Raw genomic sequence first — 23,828 nt, forward strand, 5'->3', positions numbered from 1 at the left:
ACTGCAATATACCATTCAACGGTATATTTGGCCTTCCATAAAGACAAGTCTTTCGCACTGCACTTTGAGGGGGGGTTAATTCAGCAAAAATCTGAGCAGATTCTCAGTCTTCAAAAAGGTGAATTTTCCGTCTCTTATCAGGCTCCAAGTACAGTAAATATAACAGCAGATGGCGCCACAACCCCATTCTAGATGGCAAGTTAACAACTAGACACCACCCGTCGACGATAAAGCTGCTGCTATATTCGGAACCAGGCAAGCAGTAATTATATATTTCTTTTACTTACTGAGTGTTGGAAACTAACTCACTAATTTCGGTGGGGGAGTAGGCTATTGAGATTAGATGCTCGAGAGACATTTTTTGTTGTTGATGAGCCGAGCAACATGGACACAAAGAACAAAAGATGAAGTGACTCACCCGAAGGAGCATGCCGGCCACAACGAGACAGAAGATTGGATGTCACCGACATGAACGTGCAAGCGGCGCAGAAATAAGGTGATGTTACAAAGTAGTTATTTCGCATTGTTATGTTTGCCAATATTTGATAGCTTGATGAGGCTCGCTATCCAAAGCCTGCCTTATCGAACTGACCTTGTATAGTCTAGACGGGTCATCAGGACTCATGTATTCACTTTAATGTGTTTTTAGCTCAAATATTCTCATCTTTATTTTAATGGCTCGGTTTCAAACCATCTCGCCAGCGTTATTTTCTCTATTTGCTATAGAGCCCCAGCGTGGAGGTGTCATATAGTACCCATAAAGCCTAACGGTCAAGCAGGGAAATGGATCCAATCGTCTTTCCACCATTTTTCAGTAGGGGATTTTAGAATAATTTAATGGCAGTGTTTTGTGTGGACTTACCCCGGCGTGACGCATTGAAAGCGCTCTCGGATAAGTTGACTTATCAATATTCGGCTCTATTTACTCTGATTAAAAAATGCTAACCGCAACATTCAAACGAGGCTACAAAGAAAACTAATGGAACTGTGTTGACGTCAAAATCGGGGGTGTGAACTGGGTTTCTATTTAAGCATTGATCGACATGGTAATGGCTCTATAGTATTGGAGAAACATTTTTTAAAAACTGACCCTCAGTTACATCTTGACGTGTCATGTCGTAACGTACAGCACGCATAAAGCAACTATTTCTGATTTACAATCTCTCTCCACCAGGTGCAGCACTTCTATCGTCCCACTAGGGTAGTCTAGTGGTTAGAGCGTTGGACTAGTAACTGGAGGTTGCAAGTTCAAACCCCCCGAGCTGACAAGGTACAAATCTGTCGTTCTGCCCCTGAACAGGCAGTTAATCGATTGTTCCTAGGCAGTCATTGAAAATAAGAATTTGTTCTTAACTGGCTTGCCTAGTTAAAAGTAACATTTTAAAAATGTAAATTAAAAACAAGGGGGATACCTAGTAATTTTTTTTCATTGCATGCAATCATTCTCAAAGCCGCTGTTTACTTCTACCGCCCCTAAAACCTGATTCAAATTCGACACAAACCTTCAAATAGGTTTGTAATGACATTATATAATCTCTTTTTATAGTGTTTTATTTACATTTTAGATGCTTTAAGTTGGACAGATCGAGTGAAAAAAAGCAATTTCCCCACACATCTCCTCTCCTCACTACCACGCATGAGTTTCGCTTCCCCACCCGCCATTTTTAAAAAGACCCGACGGGGCTCATTGCCTGCTTGAATTATGCAGAAACGGGCAGCGTTTAGATCATGTCATTTATTCTGTTGGAAATGGGAGAAATTGTTCTTTACAATGGTATTAACATTACAGTTGATCTGGTAGTATTATGTTTTTACGTTAGACATCGTGTAAGGACGCTCCTGCATATCATCTCTAGCTGACACCTTTGCGAACATGTGAAAGTCTTAAATTGACACAATACAAGACATTTCACAGAATTGTTAATTTTTTAAGAATTGTAGCCAATTTGATTACTACATTTCATTAACATTAGTTATTCCAGAGATTCTTACCTTTGCCTTGATTTGGCTGTCTTATCCAGATCATCATGGCATTTGTAGTTCTTTATGATAGCCACATTAGCAGATAATAAGCATTTCATTTTGGGGGGATAAATACAGGTGAATATATTGATAAGTCAGCTTGTCCTAAAGATATTTGCATGGTTATCAAAACGTCACATAAGGGTAAGCCTACATGAAATACACTTCCGGCGCCGACAGAGATGGCCGCCTCGCTTCGCGTTCCTAGGAAACTATGCAGTTTTTTTTTTTTTTACGTGTTATTTCTGACATTAGTACCCCAGGTCATCTTAGGTTTCATTACATACAGCCGAGAAGAACTACTGTATATAAGATCAGCGTCAACTCACCATCAGTACGACCAAGAATATGTTTTTCGCGACGCGGATCCTGTGTTCTGCCTTACAAACAGGACAACGGAATGGATCGCATGCAGCGACCCAAAAAAACGACTCCGAAAAAGAGGGAAACGTAGCGGTCTTCTGGTCAGACTACGGAGACGGGCACATCGTGCCCCACTTCCTAGCATTCTTCTTGCCAATGTCCAGTCTCTTGACAACAAGGTTGATGAAATCCGAGCAAGGGTAGCATTCCAGAGGGACATCAGAGACTGTAACGTTCTGTGCTTCACGGAAACATGGCTCACTGGAAAGACGCTATCCGAAGCGGTGCAGCCAACGGGTTTCTCCACGCATCGCGCCGACAAACACCTTTCTGGTAAGAAGAGGGGTGGGGGTGTATGCCTTATGGCTAACGAGGCATGGTGCGATGAAAGAAACATACAGGAACTCAAATCCTTCTGTTCACCTGATTTAGAATTCCTCACAATCAAATGTAGACCGCATTACCTGCCAAGAGAATTCTCTTCGATTATAATCACAGCCGTATATATCCCCCCCCAAGCAGTCACATCGATGGCTCTGAACGAACTTTATTTAACTCTTTGCAAACTGGAAACCATTTATCCGGAGGCTGCATTCATCGTTGTTGGGGATTTTAACAAGGCTAATCTGAAAACAAGACTCCCTAAATTTTATCAGCATATCGATTGCCCAACCAGGGGCGGAAAAACCTTGGATCACTGTTACTCTAACTTCCGCGACGCATATAAGGCCCTGCCCCGCCCCCTTTCGGAAAAGCTGACCACGACTCCATTTTGCTGATACCTGCCTACAGACAAAAGCTAAAAAAGAAGCTCCCACGCTGAGGTCTGTCCAACGCTGGTCTGACCAAGCTGACTCCACACTCCAAGACTGCTTCCATCACGTGGACTGGGACATGTTTCGTATTGCGTCAAATAACAACATTGACGAATACGCTGATTCGGTGTGCGAGTTCATTAAAACGTGCGTTGAAGATGTCGTTCCCATAGCAACGATTAAAACATTCCCTAACCAGAAACCTTGGATTGATGGCAGCATTCGTGTGAAACTGAAAGCGCGAACCACTGCTTTCAATCAGGGCAAGGTGTCTGGTAACATAACTGAATACAAACAATGCAGCTATTCCCTCTGTAAGGCTATCAAACAAGCTAAGCGTCAGTACAGAGACAAAGTAGAATCCCAATGGCTCAGACACAAGAGGCATGTGGCAGGGTCTACAGTCAATCACGGACTACAGGAAGAAATCCAGCCCAGTCATGGACCAGGATGTCTTGCTCCCAGGCAGACTAAATAACTTTTTTGCCCGCTTTGAGGACAATACAGTGCCACTGACACTGCCTGCAACGGAAAAATGCGGTCTCTCCTTCACTGCAGCCGAGGTGAGTAAAACATTTAAACGTGTTAACCCTCGCAAGGCTGCAGGCCCAGACGGCATCCCCAGCCGCGCCCTCAGAGCATGCGCAGACCAGCTGGCTGGTGTGTTTACGGACATATTCAATCAATCCCTATACCAGTCTGCTGTTCCCACATGCTTCAAGAGGGCCACCATCGTTCCTGTTCCCAAGAAAGCTAAGGTAACTGAGCTAAACGACTACCGCCCCGTAGCACTCACTTCCGTCATCATGAAGTGCTTTGAGACTAGTCAAGAACCATATCACCTCCACCCTACCTGACACCCTAGACCCACTCCAATTTGCTTACCGCTCAAATAGGTCCACAGACGATGCAATCTCAACCACACTGCACACTGCCCTAACCCATCTGAACAAGAGGAATACCTATGTGAGAATGCTGTTCATCGACTACAGCTCGGCATTCAACACCATAGTACCCTCCAAGCTCGTCATCAAGCTCGAGACCCTGGGTCTCAACCCCGCCCTGTGCAACTGGGTACTGGACTTCCTGACGGGCCGCCCCCAGGTGGTGAGGGTAGGTAACAACATCTCCTCCCCGCTGATCCTCAACACTGGGGCCCCACAAGGGTGCGTTCTGAGCCCTCTCCTGTACTCCCTGTTCACCCACGACTGCGTGGCCACGCACGCCTCCAACTCAATCATCAAGTTTGCGGACGACACAACAGTGGTAGGCTTGATTACCAACAACGACGAGACGACCTACAGGGAGGAGGTGAGGGCCCTCGGAGTGTGGTGTCAGGAAAATAACCTCACACTCAACGTCAACAAAACTAAGGAGATGATTGTGGACTTCAGGAAACAGCAGAGGGAACACCCCCCTATCCACATGGATGGAACAGTAGTGGAGAGAGTAGCAAGTTTTAAGTTCCTCGGCATACACATCACAGACAAACTGAATTGGTCCACTCACACAGACAGCATCGTGAAGAAGGCGCAGCAGCGCCTCTTCAACCTCAGGAGGCTGAAGAAATTCGGCTTGTCACCAAAAGCACTCGCAAACTTCTACAGATGCACAATCGAGAGCATCCTGGCGGGCTGTATCACCGCCTGGTACGGCAACTGCTCCGCCCTCAACCGTAAGGCTCTCCAGAGGGTAGTGAGGTCTGCACAACGCATCATCGGGGGCAAACTACCTGCCCTCCAGGACACCTACACCACCCGATGTTACAGGAAGGCCATAAAGATCATCAAGGACATCTACCACCCGAGCCACTGCCTGTTCACCCCGCTATCATCCAGAAGGCGAGGTCAGTACAGGTGCATCAAAGCTGGGACCGAGAGACTGAAAAACAGCTTCTATCAAGGCCATCAGACTGTTAAACAGCCACCACTAACATTGAGTGGCTGCTGCCAACACACTGACACTGACTCAACTCCAGCCACTTTAATAATGGGAATTGATGGGAAATGATGTAAATATATCACTAGCCACTTTAAACAATGCTACCTTATATAATGTTACTTACCCTACATTATTCATCTCATATGCATACGTATATACTGTACTCTATCATCGACTGCATCCTTATGTAATACATGTATCACTAGCCACTTTAACTATGCCACTTTGTTTACATACTCATCTCATATGTATATACTGTACTAGATACCATCTACTGTATCTTGCCTATGCTGCTCTGTACCATCACTCATTCATATATCCTTATGTACATATTCTTTATCCCCTTACACTGTGTATAAGACAGTAGATTAGGAATTGTTAGTTAGATTACTTGTTGGTTATTACTGCATTGTCGGAACTAGAAGCACAAGCATTTCGCTACACTCGCATTAACATCTGCTAACCATGTGTATGTGACAAATAAAATTTGATTTAATTTGATTTATTGTAAGTGTTTCTAAAATCCCCTATGGGAAAAATTTGTGGTGGAAAAACGATTGGAACCATTTCCCTGTTTGACCGCTAGGTTTTATGGGTATTATGACTCATACTGTGGTACCCTATACTAGCAAGCCAGCTGCTCTCTCCCCTTCTGCACTGATGTCAAAACAGCTGAACAGGGGAAAATATAGCTAGCTCTATAAATAGTATGCCAAATTCTTGATATTAATAATAAACATTTACATTTGGATATTCTTTTTTATTACATAATGTATGTAAAGGTGTATGAAAAAATAATAAATAGATACACTAGCTTGCTTTGACAGTTTAGTGGCAGAAATGGAGACTGTCTGCAGTGCAACCTGATCTCAGAGCATTTCATATTATTTTGTACAAAAATCACTGCATTTCTTATTATTTATTTTGTTACCTTTTATTTAACTTGGCAAGTCAGCTAAGAACAAATTATTATTTACAATGACAACGGACAATGCTGGGGCAATTGTGTGCCTCCCTATGGTACTCCCAATCATGGCCGGTTGTGGTACAGCTTGGAATCGAACCAGGGTCTGTAGTAACACTGAGATGCAGTGCCTTAGACCGCTGCGCCACTCGGGAGCCCATGCTATGTTTCGTATGGTATGTATTAATTTGTGAATGTCGATCATCCATTTGGTATAATATGTTACAAATTTGCTAAACACACTACCGGTCAGGTTTTAGAACACCCACTCATTCAAGGGTTTTTCTTTATTTTTACTATTTTTCTACATTGTAGAATAATAGTGAAGACGTCAAAATTATGAAATAACACACATGGAATCATGAAGTAACCAAAAAAGTGTTAAACAAATCAAAATATATTTTATATTTGAGATTATTCAAATAGGCCAGGTCATCTGATGCACCACTCCATCATGCTCCTTGGTAAAATAGCCCTTACAAAGTCTGGAGGTGTGTTTGGTCATTAACCTGTTGGAAAACAAATGATAGTCCCACTAAGCCCAAACCAGATGGGATGGCGTATTGCTGCTGAATGCTGTGCCATGCTGGTTAAGTGTGCCTTGAATTCTAAATAAATCGCAGACAGTGTCACCAGCAAAGAATCATCACACCACCTCCCCCATGCTTTATGTTGGGAGATCCGTTCACCCACACCGCGTCTCACAAAGACACAGCGGTTGGAACCCAAAATCTCAAATTTGGACTCGAGACCAAAGGACAAATTACCACCGGTCTAATGTCAGTTGCTCGTGTTTCAAGTCTCTTCTTCTTATTGGTGTTCTTTAGTAGTTGTTTCTTTGAAGCAATTCGACCATGAAGGCCTGATTTCACATGGTCTCCTCTGAACAGTTGATGTTGAGATGTGTATGTTACTTGAACTCTGTGAAGCATTTATTCAGGCTGCAATTTCTGAGGCTGGTAACTCCAATCAACTCATCCTTTGCAGCAGAGGTAACTCTGGGTCTTCCGTTCCTGTGCGGTCCTCATGAGAGCCAGTTTCATCATAGCGCTTAATTGTTTTTGCGACTGTAGAAACATTCAAATTTCTTGAAATGTTCCGTATTGACTGACCTTCATGTCTTAAAGTAATGATGGACTGTCATTTCTCTTTGCTTATTTGAGCTGTTCTTGCCATAATATGGACTTAGTCCTATTTGGTAAAAGACCATCTTCTGTATACCCTGATTGGCTCAAACACATTAAGAAGGAAAGAAATTCCACAAATTAACTTTTAAGAAGGCACATCTGTTAATTGAGATGCATTCCAGGCAACTACCTCATGAAGCTGGTTGAGAGAATGCCAAGTGTGTCTAAAGCTGTCATCAAGGCAAAGGGTGGCTATTTGAAGAATCTCAAATATTAAATGTATTTCATTTAACACTTTTTTTTTTGGTTACTACATGATTCCATATGTGCAATTTTCGTAGTCTTGGTATCTTCACTATTATTCTACAATGTAGAACATAGTACAAATAAAGAAAAACCCTTGAATAAGTTGGTGTTCTAAAACTTTTGACCGGTTACAAATTCCAATTTGTTGTGGCTAACGTTACCTAGGCTAGAGGTACAGGTTTATGTTAGGGGAAGGGTTAGCTCAAAGGTTTAGGTAACATGCTAAGTAGATGAAAGTTGCTGAAATGCTAAAGTTGTCCATGATGAGATTTTAACACGCAATCTTTGGGTTGCAAGATGTTTGCGTTATACGCCCATCCATCCATCCCGACTGACCACCCTCCTATTGTTTTTGCCTTAAATAACCTGCCTTGTGTAACCATACCAAACATAACATACAGTGTATATATATATATATATAAAAGTGTATGGACACCTCTTCACATTTGTGGATTCCGCTATTTCAGCCACATCTGTTGATGACGGGTGTATAAAAATCAAACACACAGCCATGCAATCTCCATAGACAAACATTGGCATTAGAATGGCCTTACTGAAGAGCTCATTGACTTTTAATGTGGCACCGTCATAGCATGCCAGCTTTTCTAATAAGTCAGTTCGTCAAATTTCTGCCCTGCTTGAGCTGTCCCGGTCAACTGTAAGTGCTGTTATTGTGAAGTGGAAATGTCTAGGAGCAACAACGGCTCAGCCGCGAAGTGGAAGGCCACGCAAGCTCACAGAATGGGACCTCTGAGTGCTGAAACAGCTCTTAGAAATGGTCTGTCCTCATTTGCAACACTCACTGCAGAGTTCCAAACGGCCTCTGGAAGCAACGTCAGCACATTAACAGTTCGTTGGGACAAAAGCCTAAGATCACCATGCACAATGCTATTGGATTCTGGAGCAGTGGAATCCCAGTGGAATCCCATTCTCTAGAGTGATGTCACACTTCACCATCTGGCAGTCCGACAAACTAATCTGGGTTTGGCAGATGCCAGGAGGACGCTACCTGCCCAAATGCATAATGTCAACTGTTAAGTTTGGCGGAGGATAAATAATGGTCTGGGGTTGTTTTTCATGGTTCGGACTATGCGCCTTAGTTCCAGTGAAGGGAAATCTTAACGCGACAGCATACCATGACATTGTAGATTCAGTGCTTCCAACTTTGTGGCAACAGTTTGGGGAAGGCTCTTTTACTGTTTCAGCATGACAATACCCCTGTGCACATAGCGGCGTCTATACAGAAATGGTTTGTTGAGATCGGTGTGGAAGAACTTGACTGGCCTACACAGAGCCCGGACCTCAACGCAATCGAACACCTTTGGTGGGATGAAATTGAACACGACATCGAACCAGGCCTAATCGACCAACATCAGTGACCGACCTCAGTAATGCTCGTGGCTGTTTTGGAAGCAAGTCCCCGCAGCAATATTCCGACATCTACTGGAAAGCCTTCCCAGAAGAGTGGAGGCTGTTATTGCAGCAAAGGGGGACCTACTCCATATTTGAGTGTCCAAGACTTTTATTTACTATGTTACGTCTTATCTATGAGACCAGGATGTGCAGCCCCACTGCCCCAGACACAATTACTTTTGGACTGGTTTTGAAACTCCCTAAAGTGTGCAAGCATGAAATTTCTCCTTACCAATGAAGGTGTATCACGGTCTCATTTCCCAATAAAAACACATGAGACCAAATCCTCAATACTCAGACTGGCCAGAACACTACAGCTGCTCAGTTCAGATAAACATTGTTTATCAGTTGCTTTGAATTTTAACAAGGGTTCATTGAAAGGTAATGTATTGCACTTGTGTTTTTTTGTATTTAGCTGAGGGATGACATCGCTGGCTGTCTGCGTGGTCCTTTGTCTAACAGGCTGGATCACTCTCTACACACTACTGTGTAACACCAATGGCAGCCACGGTTCTGAGTGGAATTGTAGGCTGGTCACACTGCTCCATGGAATCCTGGCTGTCTGTATAACAGCATACATAGGCTATGTGGATGGACCTTGGCCCTTCACACATCCAGGTAAGATACTCACTATCTAATCCCACGTAGTGCTGCTCCTGTACCGCCTCTCTGTAAAAGGTGGTAAGGTTGGTATAGGAGCAATTTTTTGGGGGGGTGGGGGGGGAATCAGTATACTTTGATATGTGTGAATGTTGCTAAGCATAAATAGTGTTTACAATAACGTTGTGATCTTGATTCCAGGCACAAAGAACACTCCCCTTCAGATCAGTGCTATGGTCATTAGCCTGGGCTACTTCTTCTTCGATATGGGCTGGTGTGTTTACTTCCGCACTGAAGGCCCGGTGATGCTGGCTCACCACACCATGAGCATCCTGGGTATTTTGTTGACCCTGAGCTTGGGAGAATCAGGCATCGAGTCCTGCGCCGTGCTCTTTGGCAGTGAGATCACCAACCCCCTGCTGCAAACTCGCTGGTTCCTGAGACAGTTGGGTCACTATGAGAGCCTGACAGGGGAGGTGGTGGATGTTCTGTTTGTGGTGCTATTTGTGTTCATGCGCATAGTGGTTGGCGGGAGGATGTTGTACTGCGAGCTCATCTCCCCACGGCCCAGGTTAATTATAAAGTGTGGGGGAGTTGCCATGTATGTGCTGTCCTGGGTGTTCATGGTGGATATTGGTCGTTTCGCCTACCGCAAGAGTCAATCCAAATACAGACGCTGGAGAGACCAACACAAATTGGCAGCAGTTAACGGACATGTCGGAAAGACCGACTGAAAGACTTCCTTATCATTAGAAGATGACTAAAAACATCCAATGTTTATACTAATAGAACTTCTTTAACAAATGATTAACTACCAATGATTGTGTATGATTATTGGGGAGTAGTCTTTGGTATTCAGCTTACACTTGTACATTATTGTGCTCAGTTCAGGAAAACCAAGATGCTCAGTTTAGACATACACTGTTCATCACTCACTTTGGGTTAATAAACTGGGTGGTTCGAGCCCTGAATGCTGATTGGCTGACAGCCGTGGTATATCAGACTGTATGCCACGGGTATGACAAAACATTTTTTTTTTACTGCTCTAATTATGTTTGTAATCAGTTTATAATAGCAATAAGGCACGTTGGGGGTTTGTGATATATGGCCAATATACCACTACCACTGCTCAGGGCTGTTTCCAGGCACTCCGTGTTGCGTCATGCGTAAGAACAGCCCGTAGCCGTGGTATATATGCCATATACCACACCTACTCGGGCCTTATTGATTAATTATAACACAGGTTCATTGGAAGGTAATTTACAGTGCCTTCAGAAAGTATTCACAACCTTTTCCCTCATTTTGTTCAAGTAAAATTCTATTTCTCACATGCTTTGAAGACAACGGGTGTAGACTAACAGTGGAATGCTTACTTATGGATCCATTTCCAACAATGCAGAGTTAAAGGGCGGCAGGGTAGCCTAGTGGTTAGAGCATTGGACTAGTAACCGGAAGGTTGCGAGTTCAAACCCCCGAGCTGACAAGGTACAAATCTGTCGTGAAATATTAACATAAGAAATAAATACATATTGAATAAGGATTAAAAATAACATGGATATATTAGCAAGTAGAAAATAACATGATTGTATAAAGGGAGTACCAATACCGAGTCGATGTGCAGGGATACGAGGTAATTGAGGTAGCTATGTACTGTACATATAGGTAGCGGTAAAGTGACTAGGCAACAGGATAGATAGACAGTAGCAGCAGCAGCGTGTGTGTTGTCTTACAGCCTGAATTGTAAAATTGGATTCAATTGAGATTTTGTGTCACTGGCCTACACACAATAATCCATAATGTCAAAGTGGAATTGTTAGATATTTTTACAAATTAATTATAAATGAAAAGCTGAAACGTATCCAATTGTCATACTTGAGTAAAAGTAAAGATTACCTCAATAGAAAATGACTTAAGTAGAAGTGAACGTCACCCATTTAAAGTACTATGTCAGTAAAAGTCTAAAAGCATTTGGTTTTAAATATAGTTAAGTATCAAAAGTAAATGTAATTGGAAAAAATATACTTAAGAATCAAAAGAAAGTATAAATAATTTCAAATAGCTTATATTAAGCAAACCAGACTGCACAATATTCTTGTTTTTTAAAATGTATGTATGGATAGCCAGGGGCACACTCCAACATCATTTACAAACAAAGCGTTTGTGTTTAGTGTGTCCACCAGATGAGAGGCAGTAGGGATGACCAGGGATATTATGTGTGTGAATTTGACCATTTTCCTGTTCTGCTAAGCATTCAAAATGTAATGTGTAATTTTGGGTGTCAAGGAAAATGCATGGAGTAAAAAGTACATTGTCTTTAGGAATGAAGTGAAGTAAAATTTGCAAGAAATATAAATTGTAAAGTACATATACCCCCAAAAACTACTTAAGTAGTACTTTAAAGTATTTTTACTTAAGTACTTTACACCACTGGTAATGAGTCAATAAGTATTCAATCCTTTTGTTATAGCAAGCCTGAATAAGTTCAGGAGTAAAATTGTGCTTAACAAGTCACATAATAAGTTGCATGGACTCACTCTGTGTGCAATAATAGTTAACATAATTATTTTTAATGACTACCTCACCTCTGTAACCCACACGTAAAAATATTTTGTACGGTTCGACAGTTGAGCAGTGAATTTCAAACACAGATTCAAGCACAAAGACCAGGGAGGTTTTCCAATGCCTTGCAAAAAATGGCACTGATTGAGCATGGTGAAGTTATTCAATACACTTTGGATGTTGGATCAATACACCCAATCACTAAAAAGATACAGGCGTCCTACCTAACTCAGTTGCCAGAGAGGAAGGAAACCTCTCAGGGATTTCACCATGAGATCAATAATGACTTTAAAACAGTTTAATGGCTACGATAGGAGAAAACATTGTAGTTACCCCACGATACTAACTAATTGACAGAGTGAAAAGAAGGAAGCCTGTACAGAATTTAAAACATGCATCCTGTTTGCAACAAGGCACTAAAGTAATACTGCAAAAAATGTGACAAAGCAATTATGTTTGGGGCAAATACAATACAACACTTTACGGAGTACCACTCTTCATATTTTAAAGCATGGTGGTGGCTGCATCATGTTATTGGTATGCTTGTAACCGCTAAGGACTGGAGTTTTTCAGTATTAAAAAAATAAACTAAATGGAGCTAAGCACAGGCAAAATCCTTGGCTAAATCTACACTGAAGCTGTTCACTAAGAAGACAGTGAATGTTCCTGAGTGACTGAGTTACAGTTTTGACTCAAATCTGCTTGAAAATCTATGATAAGACTTAAAAAGAATAATGGGCAAATGTTGCACAATCCAGGTGTGGAAAGCTCTTAGACTTACCCAGAAAGACTGACTGTAATCGCTGCCATAGGTGATTCTAACATGAATTGAATACTTATCTAATCAAGATATATTTGTTTTGTTTTTCATAAATGTTTTACAAATGTTAGAATTTGTCTTCCACTTTAACATTAGAGTAATTTGTGTAAATATTTGGGGGAAAAACAATAAAATTAAATACATTTTAATCCCATGTTTCAATACTACAAAATGTGGGAAAAGGCAAGGGGTGTGAATACCTTTTTGAAGGCACTGTATTTCTATATTGCAATTATGCTGCAATTTACAGAACATTTACTAACATAAAATGTAGGCTAATCGGACTTACTTGCACAAATCTTGAGCATAGCTGATATTGTTGGTGATGGTAGAAAATGAAGGTGTCATGCAATCTTATGAAACTTCTACAGTGTATTTGTGTGTGTGTGTGTTGGTCATTTTAAGTGTTTTTTGTTTTGTTTTTGTGTATTTAGCTGAGGGATGACATCGCTGCCTATTGGCGTGGTCCTCTGCCTAACAGGCTGGATCACTCTCTACAAACTACTGTGTAATAACAATGAAAGCCGTGGCTTTGAGTGGAACTGTAGGCTGGTCACACTGCTCCATGGCATCCTGGCGGTCTGCATAACAGCATACATAGGCTATGTGGAAGGACCTTGGCCCTTCACACATCCAGGTAAGATGCTCACTATTTAATTGCACTGAAACTGTGTAATCGTTTCCATGTAGAGTGCTGCTTCCATACAACCATTCTCTAAACATGGTTAAGTTGGTATATAGGGGTCGTTCCATGTCATTTAGCAAGCCATGACACCACCATCTCATATTGTTCTGAAATTATTTCCGTAGTTGGACACGGGTAAGATTAGTAATTTTGTAAAAACATGTTTGTTTAGATAGCTTAATTTCTCACAGATCAAATTCTAATTGATTGCACCCAAATTGGCTTCATATAATATTCAATAAATGTAGTACCTTGCATCCAAATTACACCAATGTTTTCTAACAATGCGTAAGACAAGGAATCCAAAGAAATTGTTAAAAGCCACCCACAGACCTCCACTCCAATCCCAACCCAACAAGTATACAGAATCAGTTCTCTATTTCTGACATGTAGTATGGATCTGCGGCTCAGAGTATTGTTTCTTCATCTTATGTAATGAATTCTCAGTGAATTTGGTGCTTTTTTTTCTGTTCGGCGGAATTAGTCATTAGTTGTTTGGTTTATGTCCCATCCTATGTCCTGATACCAGGTTCTGACCACTAGATGGTACTGTTCCAGGATTATATAAATAGTTACGCTAATACACTAATTGCGATATACACTGAGTGTACAAAATATTAGGAACACCTTCCTAATATTGAGTTGCACCTCCTTTTGCCCTCAGAACAGCCTCAATTCGTTGGTGCATGGACTCTACAAGGTGTCAAAAGCATTCCACAGGAACGCTGGCCCACATTGACTCCAATGCTTCCCACAGTTGTGTCAAGTTGGGTGGTGGACCATTCTGGATGCACACGGGAAACTGTTCCGCGTGAAAACCCGGAAGCGTTGCAGTTCTTGAGACTCAAACCGCCAGGCATCTACTACCATACCCCATTCAAAGGCACTTAAATAATTTGTCTTTCCCATTCACCCTCTGAATGGCACACATACACAATCCATGTCTCAACTGTTTCAAGGCTTAAAAATCCTTCTTTAACCTGTCTCCTCCCCTTTATTTACACGGATTGAAGTAGATTTAACAGGCAACATCAATAAGGGATTATATTTTTCAAATGGATTCACCTGTTCAGTCTGTCATGTAACACAGTGTATACATGTAAACGGGTAATAGTGACCAGTAACAGGACAAATACTAATAGTAATGGAAATCAATAATTAATGGACAGCAGCGTAATGGAGTAGTACATTAAATCAATAATAATTTTAGCAGGACCATAGGTTGTGTCTGATAGACCTGTGGATGGGCATAGATAGAGTCAGTGTGGATAGTCTGAGGGAGAGCAGTAGGGGGATAGAAGCTGTTTAGGAGTCTGTTGGTCTGAGCCTTGACGCACCGGTACAGCCTGCTGGACGGGAATATGGAGAACAGTTCATGTCTCGGATGGTTAAAGTCTTTGGCAGTTTTTTTTTCTTTCTCAGAAACCGGCTGGACCATCCATAACTGCCTCTGTATTGCTTTCCGGTCGCAAGCAGGGCAGTTGCAATACCAGAGAGTAATACAACCAGTCAGGAGGCCCTCAATGGTGAAGATGTAAAAGTTTCTGAGAATCTGATAGGTATGCCAAATCGTTAGGCCTCCAAAGGGATAAGAGGCGTTGCCGTGCCTTCTTCACAACGTTCTGGTGTGAGAAGACCATGTGAAGTCTTCAGTGATGTGGACACAGAGGAACTTGAAGCTCTTGACCTCTCGCCTGTTTCCTGTTATCCATGATCAGCTCCTTGGTTTTGCTGACATTGAGGGAGAGGTTTGTTGTCCTGGCAACACACTGGCAGTTCTTTGGCCTCCTTCCTGTATGCTTTCTCATCTCCGTTGGTGATCAGGCCTACAACCGTCGTGTCGTCCGCAAACTTTATGATGGAGTTGAAGATGTGCGTGGCCACATAGTCTTGGATAAACAGAGTACAGGAGGGGGCTAAGCACACACACTTAGGGGGCCCTAGTGTTCAGAGTCAGCGTGGCGGAGCTATTGTTGCCTACTCTAACCACCTGGGGTCGGCCCGTCCGGAGGTCCAGGATCCAGTTGCATATGGAGGTATTCAGTCCCAGGGTCCCGAGCTTGGAGGGCATTATGGTGTTGAATGCTGAGCTGTAGTCGATGAACAACATTCTTAAATAGATATGCATCTTTTCCAGGTAGGAGAGGGCAGTGTGGAGTGCAATTGAGATTCCATTGTCTGTAGATCTGTTGGGGCGTTATGCAAATTGGAGTGGTCTCAGGTGTCTGGGATGATGGAGTTGATATTTGCCATGACCAGCCTTTCAAAGCACTTCATGATTACAGATCTTAGTGCTATATGCACATGGCAGTAGTCATTGTGGCAGGTAGCTTTAGAGTTCTTGGGGACAAGAATGATGGTGGTCAGCTTGAGACGTGGGGATTACAGACTAGGACAAGGAGAGGTTAAAAATGACCGTGAAGATGCCTGCAAGCTGGTCTGCACATGCTCTGAGAACGGCCTTGCGAATGTTGACCAGGTTAAAAACTTATTCACGTAGGCCTAGGAGAGCGAGATCACCAATTCCTCTGGGACAGCGGAGGCCCTCATGCACAGCTCTGTTGTTTTTGTCGAAGCGTGCATAAAATGTATTGAGTTCGCCTATAAAGGCGGGAGTCTTGACCCCGCAGCTCTACGGAGCAGAGGTGATGCTTTGTGTTGCTAGCTATTCTCTCAAAGCCGACACCGAGGCACCAGCTCGATGCATCGAAGCAGAATTTGAGGCACACCGAGACTTTTTCTTGGAACACAGTTCTCTTGTATACAATTGTGTGAAAATCCGTTCCTTGGACACAGATTCAGTGCTGTATTCAGGATGTCATTCCACCCGTGTCAACAGTATGAGAAACATCTCCTAGCCTCGGATGAGCACACTCTTTGCGTTCTTTGCTTGGGAGCTGAACATGCTCAAGCTGCTGCACAGAGTAGCAGAAATTCACACCGAGAGCATTGATATCTCGACTTGAGAGCTTTGGGGACGGAACCTCCGGATTGTCATCAGATGAATCTGCCACACAGATCATTGATCGTAGACCTTCCTCTGCAAATCATTCCAAATGCTCCAGGTCAAATGACAGGTCTCACTCCCCTCGTGATCCACTGCCCAATCAACGCCGTCGCAAACATGGAGTCCACCCTCGAGCACATCATGGCCAGACGTCCACTGCCCGTACCAAACTCAACCCCTACCTCTGAACAGAGTGTGGTTGTTGAATCCGATGACACTGATGTACTGTCCACAAGAGCTTCCCACTCTTGTGCCACAGACAATGATCACTCTGATGATGGTATGCTCCGTGGCTCTAGCATCATCCAGTCCCAGCCTGTTGGCCTGGCAGTAGCATCACTCTTTTTCTGCCATCTATTTCCTGTGTTTGAAGGGTGAAAAATCCACTTGTCACTTAAATCTCGCTGTATTGATTGCTTTCATTTTACTCTTTCATACTCTTTTTGCTTAAATTTCGGTGCATCTAATTTGTAGCAAATTAACTTTCAATTACACAAAAAATTAACACCCATCAATGTGTTAATGGTATGTTAAATCCCAGACAAAGCTTTCGCATTCTTATAGATGCAACGAAAAGACAATGTATTCTATTGAGCCCATTTCAGTCATTACCGGAGTGTTTGACAGGTCATTACAAACATTTCCACGGTCGTGGAAATGTATAGCAATGTTAAGCCCCGCCCACCTGAGGATATGTCTTTTTCAGCCATCTATTTCCTGTGTTGGAGGGATGAAAAATCCACTTGTCACTTAAATCTCACTGGATTGATTTCTTTCATTTTACTCCTGCGACTCTTTCATACTCTTGCTTCTTCTGCCTGTTGTTTTTTCCTGTTAACTTTACGACTGTGGAAATGTTTGTAATGACCTGTCAAACACACCCCGGTGATGGCTGAAATGGGCTCAATGAAATACATTGTCTTTCCGTTGCCTCTATATAAGAATGCTAAGAAATAGAAGAAAGAACTTTATTTTGATGGGTATTATGTTTTTGTGTAATTGAAAAAATTATAATTTGCTACATATTAGATGTTCCTAAATTAGATGTTCCCAAAAATTAACACTTATAGTGAGTGATATGTCTGATCTTGCAAACGATGTAAAGTATGTATAGATAGATGTAATCTAGATCCAAGCGTGTTGATTTTTAATCCGAGTGTATCCTGCTATTGGCACACTTGTTGAATTATGCAACAGAACGTGACCACATCACCAACAAACTATCATGGTCCAAACACACCAAGACAGTCGTGAAGAGAGCACAACAAAGCCTATTCCCTCCCAGGAGACAAAGGATTTGGCATGGGTTCTCAGATCCTCAAGTTAAACAGCTGCACCATCGGGAGCATCCTGACTGGTTGCATCACTGCCTGGTATGGCAACTGCTCGGCCTCTGACTGCAAGGCACTACAGAGGGTAGTGCTTACGGCCCAGTACATCACTTGGGCCAAGCTTCCTGCCATCCAAGACCTTTATACCAGGCGGTGTCAGGAAGGCCCTAAAAATTGTCAGACTCCAGCCACCCTAGTCAGACTGCTCTCTATGCTACCACATGGCAAGCAGTCCAAAAGGCTTTTTAACAGCTTCTACCCCCAAGCCATAAGACTCCTGAACAGCTAATCAAATGGCTACCCAGACTATTTTTTACTTAACACTTATTTTTGTTGTTTAAGGGCTTGTAAGTAAGCATTTCACATTTTCATGGTTGCAGCCCTGTTCCACCCCTTTATCTTAATGAGGCACAAATCGTTTTCTTCATTTGAACATAAAATATCAATGAAATACCTGATACCATTAGAAAATGTATGACTGCATTCTAAGAAAAACATTTGAAATTTGACCAATTGAATACCTGAATTCCCACCAAAATCCCTGAACTCCATTCATTATTTGTCCATAAAAGTAAAATGTTATGTGCTATAATTCACTCAATACCTGATTGATTCTAACATCTTCATCCATTGTCCAACTGTTGCAATTATTAGAATTGTTTTTAAAACCTTAACAATTTTTGATGACCGTTGCTACTGGCAGTGACACTTGACCAAAAAAGAATCCTTTGAAATCTTTGAAGGCAAGTGGGAACCTCAACATGGAGCACGCCCCTTTCTGCCATGGTGTCCACATTCAAGTTTGATGAATTCAGTTCTTCAAAGACTGAGACATGCCTCCTGTTCAAAGACTTTGTGCGCGAGCTCCAATGCACATGGAACACGCCAAGTCAAAAACACCTTTCCATGTGAAGCAAATCACTTAGCTACACTTCATGGTACAGACGAGAATGGTTTTGGCCATTTCCCCCGTATGGACAAATCATTTGCTTGACTTGTTCTGCCTTCTTCTCTCCGTCACAGTTCAGATCAAGAGCTGCCTAACAAACGATGCAAGGCATTTGATCGCTTCCTACGCAGGACACATGACAGCACCGCTTCAGCCACCAGGCTTGGCAATTTAGCAGCAATACTGGCTTCAGTCAGAAGTAGCTGCAGACTATAATATTAGGACCATGAAAGAACTGTCTACAGTGACCGATCTGCTCATCCAGTGCCTTCAGAGCAATGTTCATATGGTTGGGAAGACTTTGGCTGCATGTGTGTTGCACAGCACCACCTATGGTTAGCGAAGCCCAAGCTCCCTGACAAAGAGAAAGTTCCACTCTTAGGTATACCCATAATCACCTAGCCAGGAGCGGCCCAAGTGTCTAAAGGAGGACAGAGAAGCACATATATAAATGTGTCAGCCAGCAAACCATTTCTCCTGTCCCAGGCCCCCCAACTGGGATGCCCCCCCCAAAAAACAGGCTCAGGCAGGCTGCACCTGCTCGTTGGTGGAGGAACATACGTTCTCAGTCCTACTGAAGAGTTTCTAGAGAGCAATACAATGGTGGTGCGTAGCACTTCAAACTCCCGGTGGAGTTCCCCTAAGCGCAGTTCACACCCAGGTGACTTTGATTACAGACATCCGACAGAGATGGGGAGCAGTCTTGAACCAGTAAGGGGTTTATGGTGTATAGTCCGCACCATAAACAACAGCTCACATCAATGTTCTGGAGCGCAAGGCGGTTCACCTTGCACACCAGCACTTCCTCCCAACATGTACGGATACGGACAGACAACATGACAGTGGTTGCATACATCAACTGCCTTGGCGGACTGAGGTCAATGACACTACACCAGGTAGCAAGGGAGCTACTGCTTTGGGCAAACACACTACTTACATCCCTCAAAGCAATACACCTGCCGGGGCCAATCTGTTAACCTTGCGAGACTCAAACATTGTCCGATGTGGTTCTCCACGAAGGGTCCAGCAGGCCCACTCGGGGTCAACGCCCTATAACACAGATGGCCGAGGGGGCTGCCCTATGCCTTTCCACCAATTCCCTCGCTCCCTCAGGTCTTGAGGAAGCTCATTCTTGAGAACAAGTCAGTTCTACTTGTGGCTCCACATTGGCCACAGGGTCACTGGTTTTCAGATCTTGTACAGCTGACAACCTCCCAACCATGGGAACTCCATTGTTGGGCGGACGTTGTGTCACAAGTGAAGGGCTAGCTTTCACACCCCAAAACCCAGCCCAGTGACGTGGGTGTGTCACCTGAATGTGACCACCTTGTAGCTGTAGGATTACCTTCCTTGGTAATTGATATAATACAGGCAGTAAGGGTATCCTTTACATAAAGACTTTATTCCTACAAGTGGAAGTGGTATATTGCCCATGCAGAATTGCCTTTTTCCTGACCAATTTATGACATTTGGACTTTTCTCCAGATTCTTATTGCTGCAGGGAAGTCCCTATCTATGTATGTGTATGACAGACTCCCCATTTCTCACAGGGGTGTTGTGAGTTGTATACACTTTGCAGGATTAGGGGATTGAGTGACTATCTTGCCGCAACCAGATAATTATTTATCAAACAGAACAGATTGTTGTGTGTTATGGGGAGAACACCTAAGGTACATTGCAGCAGGTACACCAACTCCAAATGGCATGGTAGCACACTCCACCAGGGGTATGGCCACCTCATGGGCCCAGTTCAGAGGGGCCTCCCTGGAATCAACACCCATGACTTTCACGAGGTACTACAGACTCAATGTTATGTCCACACCAGCAGTGGGGTCTGCGGTTCTGGACACGGCACGCTCTCTCAACCCAGATAAGCGATCGCACTTTGAACCTTGTACATACTTATCAACCATCAGTGAGATGGATGTTCTATGCAGAGGGATTCCCATCTTGGTGTTGTTACACCTAATTAAAGCATCTCATGTTTAATTTTAAACTTTCAGCTTGTTTGTGTTTACAGTTGTATACTACAGTTGACATATAATCCACCCTGTTGGGTTAATATTTTCTGTTACAATTAATCAAGCCTTTGAATAATTGAATCAGGTGTGGCAGTTTAGGGTTAAAACAAACACGTGAATTGTCTGAGGGGGCCTGAGGAGAGCTTGCTGCTGTGTGGATACAGTGACTTCCTAGGGGCTCATCTGGACTAAGGTTTAATGGTGAGGTATCCCACTCTGTTGCTTAACCACCTGTTTGGTACAGCAACCCCTTTAGGAAAAGAGAGAGAACTTTGCGGATTTAGCCCTGGTTCTCTGAGTAGAGTAATGGATCGCCGAGCTTTCATGTCGTTCCTCCACCTCTGTGGAATTCAAGTCAAGTAATTGACAGTTTGTCACGTCACACCGCCTTTTATAGTGACAAGTCACGTGGATACAGTAAGGGAATGGCGTGACTGTAAATATATTTTATATTAAGCATCTCATCGCGTGAAGGGGAAGGAGTCCACATAGGTCATTTGTCGACCTGTTAATCTACTCCAAGAACTAAGTTTACATCCAAAACTCAAGGTTCTTTACGTAGAGTTTCTTGCCAAGTATACAGTAATTGGATGTGTGTATGACAATGTTACTAACCATGACTGTTTACAATAACGTTGATCTTGATTCCAGGCACAAAGAACACCCCCCTTCAGATCAGTGCTATGGTCATTAGCCTGGGCTACTTCATCTTCGATATGGGCTGGTGTGTGTACTTCCGCACAGAGGGCCCGGTGATGCTGGTCCACCACACGATGAGCATCCTGGGTATCTTGTTGACCCTGAGCTTGGGGGAATCGGGCATCGAGTCCTGCGCCGTAATCTTTGCTAGCGAGATCACCAACCCCCTGCTGCAAACTCGCTGGTTCCTGAGACAGTTGGGTCACTATGAGAGCCTGACAGGGGAGGTGGTGGATGTTCTGTTTGTGGTGCTATTTGTGTTCATGCGCATAGTGGTTGGCGGGAGTATGTTGTACTGCGAGCTCATCTCCCCACGGCCCAGGTTAATTATAAAGTGTGGGGGAGTTGCCATGTATGTGCTGTCCTGGGTGTTCATGGTGGACATTGGTCGTTTCGCCTACCGCAAGAGTCAATCCAAATACAGAGTCTGGAGAGACCAGCACAAATTGGCAGCAGTTAACGGACATGTCGGAAAGACCGACTGAAAGACTTCCTTATCATTAGAAGATTAATAAAAACATCCAATGTTTATACTAATAGAAGACCTTAATACATTTAATGGTTGTGTAAGCATGGGGTTAAAGTCAACCCATTCTTTAGGCCTATATGGGAATATGTTGGTATTTAGCTAACACTTGTACATTTAAAAACATTTTTTTAACAAGTGCAAGAGTGCTGCAAAAGCATCTTCAAAGATGTACAACTGTAGAAAAAAACCATTGAGATAGTTTGTCTTTTGATTCCAAAGGACCTAGTGTAAATATGATGAACAGATGTATTTCACAACCTATTTACAATTAATTGTAACCTAATAGTATGTTCTTCTAACCTTGTATCCAGCAATAAGTTGACTATTGGGAAATAGGCACATAACATTCCCTAATCCTCATAGGTTCGGCAACACTTTTTTGAGGCAGTGAAATTGAACCGAAACTGTTTCTTTCCTTTTGCAGTATTTTGTTGTATGCAGTAGTTTTTTGCAGAAATGCAACTTTTTATAAATATTTTGCAATGTTTTGAGTCAAATTTTTCTAATTTGAGTCTTTGTCTAATTTGAATTGTAGTACAATTTATAAGCCATTTAAAAACATTCCATTTGGTTTTTAGGAAGAGGTTTATTAACGCTCGCTGAGATTGCAGTGTTACATGACACTGGCTTTTATATAACATACAACTCAGTAAAAAGATACATGTTTCTTGTGATAACGGTCTTTCCATTTAGCTATAATAAGGGTTTTTCATTAAAGCGAACAGCAACAAATCCGTAACACGTGGAACAAAGTAATTGTGTAACATACTGTAATAGTATGTTTTTGTGGCATCCCATTGCTTGATTGGGTGTATATTAGTTTAAAATAACAATTGTTGTGTGCATGGTATTGCTTAAAATGTTCCAGTATGATGCTAGGTCACATTTCCCACTATTGTATGCTTTCATATTTGAAATTCACTACTTTTATATGAAATATTTAAATATGGTGCCTAAATAGTTAGATACCATTCCATATACTGCATGTCAACATTCACTACCCCTGTGTCTGTGATAAAGGAGAATAAATATGTGTGCCTTTGTGACTTTACATGTTCAAATGTAAAGTTTACTTTTCTGTTTTCGATAAATACCCTGAATACAAATCTGGTATAGAAATGTGTGCTGTAATATCAAGTAAAATATTACAGCACATATTAGGCATATATAGTATCAAATATTTATTAGAAAAATAGGAACAGATGTATTATTATTTTTACTCAGGGAACTATTACTTTACCACTTGTTACAATTAACATAACTCGTTTAAAGTAAATTCTATTACAACATATTTAAATGTATGCTAGCCTACATTGCTTTCAAAAAAAACCTTGTCCGGTACTGTAGGGTAGACTTATTGCGCTATAGCCACAGTGCTCTGTGCGTGAAGTATTAAAATTGTCCACATGGTGGCATTTGTAAATCAACAATCCTCCAAAATACTGTACTAGTGGTCAACCAAAAATGTCACGTTTGAACACGTTTTGCTGCCAAATGCCATAACCATTTAACACTGTAAAATGTTATGATTTATTGTTACAGCAGGAAATGATTGTACTTTATTTACTGGTCATTTTAATGGAATAGTTCACCCACAAATTAAAGTTTGTCAGAAGTTGTCTGACCCCAAAAGGTGAGTCCTGATTAGTGCACGTCCTAAGCCATCTGCTGTGTAGA

The 23,828-nt window shown here is 42.4% G+C and overlaps 2 protein-coding genes across 3 annotated transcripts; both read left to right on the forward strand.

Annotated features, from left to right (window-relative positions):
• The first annotated feature begins 30 nt into the window (after nt 1-30).
• LOC135546060 (TLC domain-containing protein 5-like) lies at nt 31-23,777 on the forward strand. 2 transcript variants are annotated; one of them, XM_064974169.1, is made up of 3 exons: nt 31-255; nt 13,365-13,567; nt 21,575-23,777. In XM_064974169.1, exons 2-3 carry the CDS (start codon nt 13,372-13,374, stop codon nt 22,105-22,107), a joined length of 729 nt encoding a protein of 242 aa, XP_064830241.1. In that variant the 5' UTR covers nt 31-255; nt 13,365-13,371; the 3' UTR covers nt 22,108-23,777. The 2 variants fall into 2 exon arrangements, with proteins under 2 accessions (XP_064830241.1, XP_064830242.1); XM_064974170.1 differs by lacking the exon at nt 31-255 and adding an exon at nt 10,482-10,567.
• LOC135546059 (TLC domain-containing protein 5-like) lies at nt 200-10,285 on the forward strand. Its single transcript, XM_064974168.1, has 3 exons — nt 200-496; nt 9,367-9,569; nt 9,753-10,285. Exons 2-3 carry the CDS (start codon nt 9,374-9,376, stop codon nt 10,283-10,285), a joined length of 729 nt encoding a protein of 242 aa, XP_064830240.1. The 5' UTR covers nt 200-496; nt 9,367-9,373.
• Nucleotides 23,778-23,828: the final 51 nt, after the last annotated feature.

The sequence above is a fragment of the Oncorhynchus masou genome, chromosome 9, assembly GCF_036934945.1.
Source record: "Oncorhynchus masou masou isolate Uvic2021 chromosome 9, UVic_Omas_1.1, whole genome shotgun sequence".
NCBI classification, from domain to species: Eukaryota; Metazoa; Chordata; class Actinopteri; order Salmoniformes; family Salmonidae; genus Oncorhynchus; species Oncorhynchus masou.